General features: G+C 43.2%; 1 protein-coding gene across 2 annotated transcripts in view; it reads left to right on the top strand.

Moving 5' to 3' along the window:
• Positions 1–10,000, top strand: part of ntng1a (netrin g1a) — a 135,383-nt gene that overhangs the window by 4,474 nt on the left and 120,909 nt on the right. For both annotated transcript variants that reach the window (XM_080418263.1, XM_080418262.1), the window contains exon 2: positions 5,758–6,494. In XM_080418263.1, the coding sequence (XP_080274389.1) occupies positions 6,234–6,494 (261 nt within the window). In that variant the 5' untranslated portion in view covers positions 5,758–6,233. The remainder of the gene's footprint in view (positions 1–5,757; positions 6,495–10,000) is intronic.

Raw genomic sequence — 10,000 nt, 5'->3', positions numbered from 1 at the left:
TTCTGTCTGAAACTAGCATATAGTGTAAAACGTTTCATTAAAAAATTGTCAGTTTTTATTATTATAAAAAAGGTAAAATACTGAAAATAGTGAGCTTTTGCATTGTCAGCTCGTAGATCTGCTATTTTCGCTACTTTTGTGTGACACTCTTGTATGATGAAGTGGGGCATTAATTTACCAAAAAAAAAACAGAACTTTGAAACATGGGGATATGAGGTTTCTGCCCAGCAGCGACGATACTTACAGATTATTCTCTCTTTTTTATTTAGACTGCAGTGACCTATGTTTTTGAGGCTTTTATTTTTCATAGCAATAGCTGTCACCTTTGCCACATGACTCAGGGCTGGGGACAAGTGCTGCACACAGTGTCACCGCGAAAGGGAGAGAGTCTGCAGGCTCCTTTTTTTGCAAGCGCCCTATTCTCCGACGTCCTCCGCCGGAACCTTGATCGATGGCGGAGGAAGCGACCTGCCCCAAATAGCCGGGGCCTTGCTTAAAATGCGCGGCACGCTCCCCCCCATCTGGTCTCTCCCCTCCCCTCTCTCCTTCTCTCTCTCCTCTTTTATTCTGAGGATTCTAAAAGGGGAGTAATGAGAGGAAGTGCCTGGTGTCCGGGCTAGTGGGGGAGTGATAATGACCCCAGCACTTGTGATCTCTATTGCTCCTCTCCGCGTTCCCTATCGAGACCCTTGCTAGCACTGTTGTCTCATTACCTGTGACCCGAGCGCTGTTCATGTGGGCGGGTTAGCGAGTAGGCCCCACCGCACGCACGCACAGCCGCACGCGCGCACAGCCGCACACACACACACACACACACACACACGCTCACGCTTACGCGCACACACACACACACACACACACAAACACACACGCGCACACACGCTGACCACGTCTTTAATCCTCTCCTTAACATGGTAATATTATGTCTCTTAATGGAAACAGGGAGCTCGGTGCCAAGAGTTCTCCCGGATAATTGGCTGCCTCCCCCCACCTGCTGACTTCCTCACGTTGACATTCTTGCATTGTACAGTCGAGGTGCTTCAACCTCTTCGTAACAGTTGGACATATGATGTTTCTACCCGACAGAGACGATATAATGTTCATTTAGGTTGATTGTGATGGGTTTTTAATGCAATAGTTAATAATGTTTTGACAGCTACAATGAATACACACAAGAGGAAGATCAGCAATTTGTAATGATTATTTTCTTCATGCCCAGCATATAGCAACTATATAGAACTATACAGAGTAGGCTACTATGTATAACATAGTGTATTTGATGTTTAGTTGCGAGTCCATGTAAGCTATTCATTTGGGTACAGTGGTGGAAAAAGTACCATTTTATTTTGCTTAAGTAAAAGTATCAATACTGCAATGTAGAAATACTCTGTTACAAATAAAAGTCCGGAATTAAAAATGTACTTGAGTAAAAGTACAAAAGTATTGGTATCAAAATGTACTTAAAGCACCAAAAGTAAAAGGTACTCATTATGCAAAATGTATAAACATATTTTGAAAATAGCAGATGCGACGCATTGTGAGCTTGTAGATCTGCTATTTTCAAATGGCCGAAATGCATACAGAGCTGAAGTGGGTAATGTATGTTTTGTGAATAATAATCAGAATCTACAAGTAACTAGTAACTAAAGTTTTCAAATAATTGTAGTGGATTAAAAGAACAATATTTGCCTCTGAGATGTAGTGGAGTAGAAGTAAAAGTATAGAAAATTGGAAACACCATTGCCAAGGACCTTAGTTTCTGATGCAGGAAACGTTGTGAACTTGCACTGTGATTCTAACCCTAGGCCAGTAATGATGTTGTATGATTTCTCTTCGAGGGGCAGATGTAAAGTCGGCCTGAAACACGATAAGCGGGAACACTCTGTGCTCCCACAGACACAGTGATCACACAGCCACCACAGACAGTGTATCCTTAAAATGATGATGTGCAGTATATCGAATTGACTGTGAATGAAGATATAGATATATATTTAGAAACATGGATACGGAACAAATTGTCTTCATCTGTAGCTGCAGGGCACCGTTTCTGAAATTCCCAATGGAATATGCAGATGATGAGTCTGCAGATTCGAAAAAGAGTGATAATTTTCTATCTCTTGTTTTTTTTTTTTTTTATGAGGCAACTACAAAGTTAACAACTATTTATTTCTTATTTTATGATGGTGTCGTGCGGTGGTGTCAGAAGCTTGTAGACTGGCACTTCCGTTATTTTAGAAAAAAATAATCTTCACCTATATGGCCAAAGTACGGACGGCAGGTGTAATGTGGTTGGAGTTGTGTTCCTGAAGGGTTGATGGGGCCATTACAACACCTGTCAGGAAGTCATTAACTCTTTGACTGCCAGAGTATTTTCATAAAGTACTCCCCCAGTGCCAGCAATTTTCGTGTTTTTTTTTTTTTATATTTTGAATTTTTCTCATGAAAATAATTTAAGGACACATAATGTAAAGACCCAGCACAAATCCGCCACTAGAGCGCAGCACATGACAGCTGGATCATGTCGTTGGGTCTCTCTCACCCTTCTTCATAGATTAGACAAGGAAAAACATGAAAACGGATGTGACGTCCCCCCCATTGTTTTGATCGGCGAAAATTACGTTGTGATATACGACGGCGATGACTGATCGTCACCCAGACCATAGATTATAGAAGAGAACCGTTCCGTTTGTCCGTTATACCGTGTGAAAACCCGTTTATTTACCTATTTTGGACGAAAATGACTGGGGAAAAGAATCAAAAACCGGAAACGGAATCCAGGTCATGGAACCGGATGCAGATGTCCGTGAAGTAAGTGGAACTCGAGAATAACATTGAATATTAAGCAGCATAGCGCAATCAGAGATTAAACAATGAACGCGCGTCCAGCGCGTCGAGCGCGTCGACGGCCAACTGGACAAAGTAGCACTTGACGCGTTATCGCGTCGTCCGCAGTCAAAGAGTTAACAGTAGAGCACAGTAACAAAGTACCTTTCTTGAGTATACTGTTCTTAAGTAATTCTTTTTAGTATTTGAAATGTAGAGGAGTGAAAGTAATAAGTATCCAAAAAAAATCAAAGAAATATTGTACTTTTGACTCCACTAAGTTCCCAGGAACGTAAAAAGCCCATTAGGAATCGACCATTTAAAGCCTATTTCAACTGTAGTGAAAATAGCAGATCTGAGCTTGTAGATCTACCATTTTCACTATTACTGACATGTTTTGCAACTTTCTGAAAAATCTTAGAATTTTTGGGGGAAATGTCGAAATTTTGATACAGCATTACATTGATATTAAAAAGTAAAATGTACTTAGTAATTTGTACTTCTGAATATCTTTTTAAATACGTGTTTCCTGAACACTCGACTAATTCTCGCCAGGGTACCAGATGTCCCCAATAAGGATCAGTCTGTTTGAATTTACATTTTGGCTTGCATTTTGGAACACATCTTCCATTGGAACACATCTTGGAACACATCTTCCATTGAACAGTACTGACTCAAGTTTAATGTATTATGCTCACAAGACCGTCACCAACAATTCCGATGTATTTAAGACACAATCAGAGTATTAAACATAATTTGGGCTTCTCAAAATCACGAGGAAAGTACGTCACATCAACATGCCCTCCGGTTAAGGTCAACAATCAATTTATAATGGCTGCATTATGCTATTATATTCTAAACAGATAGGCCTTTCATATCATATTCTATCTAATCAGATAGGCCTTTCATATCATATTCATCAGACAGGCCTTTCATATCATATTCTATCTAACAGATAGGCCTTTCAAATATCCCAGCACGAACAGTTCCTTGTGAGACATGACACAATGCTTCTAACTGGTAATTAAGGGTTCATTTACAGGTTTTAATATCATTCATGGGTCCAAAACACCTTACATTTCAAATATAAATGTGTATATTTGTGTACTTTTGACTCCACTACATTCCTAGTAAGGGACTTTTGGGACCCAACCTTACAAAAATATATTATGAATTGACCAATATTTTTTTTTCAATGTATTTATTAATTTTTTAGATGTTCTAGATTTCAATACAGCAATGCATTGACATACAATTAAATTAAATTTACTTCACAATTTGTACATTTGAATACTTGAGCATATGTTGTCCACGCTGTGCACTAATTGATCACCGCAGACTGTAAGGTGTGGTGGGTCAGCAGACCTTCATTGACTTGCCTGACTGATTAACCGGCACTAAAACGTCTCTCTCCCTCTCCCTCTCTCTGTCCCTGTGAATGCTGGCTTAAGTCCCCATCAATTACCTCCCCTCAGGAGGACGCTGTGTGGAGACATTCGCTACATCTCTATCCGCCGGGCCAGCTCAGCGAACTGGGCTGGCCCTGGCTGCCTGCCTTGTCTCTGGGTGGGGAGATATGGACAAAAGAATAGCCTCTGTCCTGTGCTGCATTGATCACTTAGAATGTGTAGCCTGCAGGCTCAGATACATGTTCATCCATCTATCTATCTATCTATCTATCTATCTATCTATCTATCTATCTATCTATCTATCTATCTATCTATACTGGCTGGAGTGGAGGAATGTTTCCTATATGCATTTCCTTTCAGAGAAAACATGCAGCGTGTTGTAGCGATAGACCAGTGGTGTAAAGTAACTAAGTACAATTACTCAAGTACTGTACTTAAGTAAAATGTTTAGGTACTTTTACTTTACTGTCTGGAGTACTTCCAATGTTCAGTACTTTTACTTCTACTTCACTGCATCTCAGAGGCGAATATTGTACTTTTACTCCACTATATTCGTTTGAAAACTTTTACTAGTTACTTTGTAGATTTAGATTATTATTATAAACATGCATTAACCACTTCAGCCCTATATACATTTTGACCATTTGAAAATAGCCGATCTACAAGCTCACAATGTGTCGCGATGCGACACATTGTGAGCTTGTAGATCTGCTATTTTCAAAATCTTTTTATAATATGTTTTGTTATAATCATCAAAATCTGCAAAGTAACTAGTAACTAAAGTTTTCAGGTAATACTAGTGGAGTAAAAGTACAATATTTGCCTCTGAGATGTAGTGGAGTGGAAGTAGAAGTAATGAATATTGGAAATACTCCAGTAAAGTAAAAGTACCTCAAAATTGTACTTGCGTACAGTACTTGCGTACATGTGCTTAGTTACTTTCCACCACTGCGGGCGGTGGAGTTTTGCCCACACTGTAGTTTGTTGAGGTCTTTGGTGGCGGTGCTGTGAAGGAGGCTCTGTCTGTGTGTGTGTGTGTGTGTGTGTGTGTGTGTGTGTGTGTGTGTGTGTGTGTGTGTGTGTGTGTGTGTGTGTGTGTGTGTGTGTGTGTGTGTGTGTGTGTGTGTGTGTGTGTGTGTGTGTGTGTGTGTGCGCGCGCGTGTGCGTGTGCGCGCGGAGACGAGGTGTTAAATACTGGAGATGATAGCGCTGTGCGAGGTGACGGCTCTGCGTGAAAGCAATGGTATCCAATTTACCTTGATGGGCTCTCAGTTACTCAATCTCTGTGTTGTGATGGACACCGCGTGGCAATCTGGCACCATTGTTAGCCCGCCAGACACGTGCACTCACACTCACACGCACATACAGTACACGCACTAAGCACACACACCTCCCAGCCATAGCCTTGACATCTGCTATAATACCCTGCCTCTGTCGAACCCTATCCCCCCTATCCCCCTTTGCGGTCAGGTATATTCATCCCTCCCCTCCGCCTTTTTTTTCTTCTCTTCTCGTTTCTCCTCAGCGCCGGAACGCCAGGCACGACCGACGCCATGATTGACAGCCAGCCGAGCTGAGGAGGACCCGTCACTCATCTCCCTATCGGCTTGTCGGAGACGGCCATCACTCCTGGAGTGGAACGCCCGCCCGCCCCCCCCCTTCGACCTTTTTTTTCCACCTCCTACCGCCCTTCTTCTTCCTTCCTCTCTCCCTCCTCCTTATCTCATCTCGACGGGGCCGGCGACCAGGCCGCCCCCCGTCTGAATAAAAAAGCCAACACAAAGAGACCAATACACAAAAAAACACAGAAAACCAAAGAAAGCTTTGCATCTCCCCCTCGCCGTTAAAGAGACTGTGGCATGCAGCCTCTCTCCCTCGCGTCTCTCAGTGGAAGTTGGATTATCGCGTAAAAAACTCCCTCCGTTTTCCGGAGACGGGGCCATCGAGACGTGCGAGTCTCTCTCCCTCCTCGTGCGCTTGCGTTTCGGAGGAGATCCAGTCATGCGTTTCCCCTTGGCGCTACTAGCGATGCTGCAGGTCGCCGCCGTGTGGACGGGGCTCGGCCACGCGGCCATGCAGCACTACCCGGCGGCGTGGGGCCACTACGACGTGTGCAAGTCCCAGGTGTACACGGACGAGGGCCTGACGTGGGACTACATGGCGTGCCAGCCGGAGGCGGCCGACATGAACAAGTTCCTGAAGGTGTCCGTGGACCCGCCCAACATCACCTGCGGCGACCCCCCGGAGACCTACTGCGCCCTGGTGAGTTCACCCTAAATGACCTCCCCCCCTAACCCCATGAAAAGAATGAAACATAAGTATGTTTGAAACAAAATCCACCACATGAATAGCTTTGCTTGTACGCTGACATAATGGCTAATGGCGTAACTCGCTGATGATCTTTTTTCCCCCTGTATAGTGTGTCATGAAAGATTTTATTCCAAAATGGATTTAGTTACTCTGGAATCAGCCTACTGGGACACGCAGGGTAAGCATGATAGATACCTGTACATTGAACAAAGAAGCACAGCTCAGAGACCCAATTAGGCTGATTTTGGAGCTTGTTTGCACAAGATTCAATTCAATTTAATTCAATTTGAAGTGTCAAATCACAACAAGTTGTCTAAAGACACTTTACATGTAGAGCAGAGACCTGACATTGTCCCACCCTGAGCAAGCAATTTTGCGACAGTGGCAACTCCCTCTTAACTGGAAGAAACGTCAGGCAGACCCAGACTCTAGGGTGGGCGGCCATCTGCCTCGTCCGTGTCGGGATAAGAATGTTAAGATAATATAGGCCTACAGTAATAGTGGTATAGTATAATATAGTAGCAATCCACAGTCGAGCTCCATGGAGAGGCCCGGTCCGCAGTCACACTCTTGATCTGCAGCTGGGGGTCCGTAATAACAGTCCATGGAACTGCGAAGTGGGAGACACAGGAAAACTCCGGGGAGTGGGTCCCCGGATGTGGAGTTAGTGGCAGGCCTTACTGGAGCGTGAGTCCATACAGTGTTAAATCCAGAGAGTTTTGATCACCTTTATATGTGGATTCAGATGACCAGAAGTAGTGATTCCATCCACTGTTCTTGTATAGAGAAGCAGTTCTCAGAATCATACTTTTAGTACATGTACGATCACAAAGAAAGAGGATTTTGTCAATATTTAACTAGTTCTACCACGTAATGATTACATGAATACAGCTATTGAGTGCCATCCCCAGCACAGAAGCAACAGATAAAGATCATAGTATTGGACTCATGTCCAGGTAGCTGTACAGCTCAAGGTTCTGCCAAAGTCCAACACAGCCACAGTAAATCATAAATCCCCATTCTGCGGCCTGAGGCACAGAGACGAGCTTTAAGTCCGAGTTATACTTGCAACATGTTGTGAGCTGGTAGATCGGCTATTTTCGGTGTGCAACACTGCACGCAACTAAGTATAAATCAGGCTTCATACCCTCAGAATTTCAAATGCTTCCGCTAATCAGTGTTGTTTTTGACAGCACATTTTGATTTAGTTTTAGTCATATTTTAGTCATGTGAAATGTTTTACCGTTAGTCTAGTTTTAGTTGACTAAATATCATAAGATTTTAGTCAACTAAATCTACAGTTGATTTAGTCGACTAAAATGTATTTTGGCGGTGCCTTGATGGCGTCATAATGCCTGATTTTACTCTTGGTTGCACTCTGAAAATAGATGATCTACAAGCCCACAATGCGTCACAGCTTTTATTTAGTTTTTATTTAATTTTCGTCAGTGAAAAAAGTTTTTTTGTCATAGTTTTAGTCGACGAAATATATTTTCTTCTTGCTTACCTCCAAACTTATTCAAAATGCCTTTCATGAATAGGCATAATGGTACATTTTCTATAGTTATATACTCATGTACCTGGCTTGTTCCTGACCAAGGACACACGGTATGGGGGGCTGCTGTGCCCACGCGGAGTTCCCCCGCCCACTGCTGTTTATAGAGGCGTTTTTCAGTACATGATGCAAACAGTGTGTCTGCTGTTTGATGCAAGCAGAAAACGGGGCACAATGTGACTTCACTCAAGAAAACGCATCAGAATTATTTTATTCCCCAAGCAGTATATTTGCACATAATGAAGAATTTGTCTCGGTGGGGTCGGTGCGTTACAGTCAATAAGGACAATATTAGAAATGTAAAAAAAAAAGACAATTTACACGGTGCGTTCTCAAGAATATAGATACAAGTTAAAAGATAATAAACAATCATTTCAAACGTGAAAATATATCACTGGCTGGTGTTGTTGCTGCAAGAGATATCTTTTTATTATTTACTTCTGTAAAGTTTGTTCGCTAAACTATCCACACTGGCGTAGAAGAAACACACAAGAAAGAAACGGAAATCGGTGGCAATCCATCTTCTGAAAATGACTGAGTATTATGTATATCCACTTCATCCAGGATTGTGCTGAATGTTTTGCTTTGGCTGAAAGCAATGGCGGTTCCATTTTAGAATTTTGTCAAACCGACAAAAGTTTGGATGAATCACGTTAAAGCGCTCATCACATTATAATGATGGTGTCAGTTGCAAAATCAACAAAGGCACTTTGCAAAAAAACTTAAAACTAAACTTCCCGCGGGAGTGGAAAAGAAAGTCTCATTTCAGGCGTGAAGGGGGCGTCTATGAGGTCTAGTATTTAATTAGCATTTAATTTTGGGCTGTTTGCACAGCAGGTTCCCTCGGTTTCACCTCAAATGATGAATCCATTGTGGGACGTCACTCATTCCAAGCCATCAAAGATTCTCTCGGAACAAATGCACTTCTAAAGAGTTCCAAAGCTCTTTGGATAAATAGTGAGATGTTCCAGGAAAAAAAGTTGTTACTTGAGGAGTATAAATAGACGGTCGCCCCATCAGCAGAAAGTCAGCTGAGAGAGAGAGAGAGAGAGAGAGAGAGAGAGAGAGAGAGAGAGAGAGAGAGAGAGAGAGAGAGAGAGAGAGAGAGACAGAGACAGAGAGACAGACAGACAGACAGACAGACAGACAGACAGACAGGCAGACAGAGCTTGAGAGACAGACAGACAGATAGACAGACAGACAGACAGACAGACAGACAGACAGACAGACAGACAGACAGACAGACAGACAGAGGGGGATTGGGTGAGAGGGGAACCAAGAGAGCAAGAGATTCCCTGACTGAAAACCTAACATCTCCAGCTTTGGGAGAGGGATGTGAATATAGGGAAGGGGGGAAGGGAGTGGGGGGCCTGCGCTTTAAAAGGTGAATTATTCAATATGTTTTGTAGCTAATGTGTTTTATTCATAGGACATATTATTCAGCCCCCATATCTCCCAGGCATTTCTCCTCAAAAACGCTGACGCACGTGATCGACTCATGCACTCGCAAGGTTGGGCCAAGGATTGTGTGTGTGTGTGCGTGTGCGTGTGCGTGTGCGTGTGCGTGTGCGTGTGCGTGTGCGTGTGTGCGTGTGTGTGTGTGTGTGTGTGTGGCCCTGCGATCCCTGATTGACCTCCGACCCCCACCCGTTTGTCACCGGCTGCCTTGGTGGGCCATGCGTTGTCCAAGAGAGATGACACATCCTGAGCTACGACGCACGTTTTCAAAATGGGGGCCGTGACCACCACAGGTGCTGTCGGAGGGCCGCCTGGGGGGCCAATGTGAAAGTTTAAAAATAATCCAGTGACGTAAAAATACCTCAACATTGTACAAGTACAGTACTTGAGTAAATGTACTTGTAAAAGTTACTTTACACCACTGGAAAGGATCATAAGATTACTG

Source organism: Gymnoscopelus braueri (genome assembly GCF_963280865.1).
Source record: "Gymnoscopelus braueri genome assembly, chromosome: 21".
NCBI classification, from domain to species: Eukaryota; Metazoa; Chordata; class Actinopteri; order Myctophiformes; family Myctophidae; genus Gymnoscopelus; species Gymnoscopelus braueri.
Note: the sequence above shows the minus strand (reverse complement) of the source record. Positions and strands in the feature narration are given on the sequence as shown.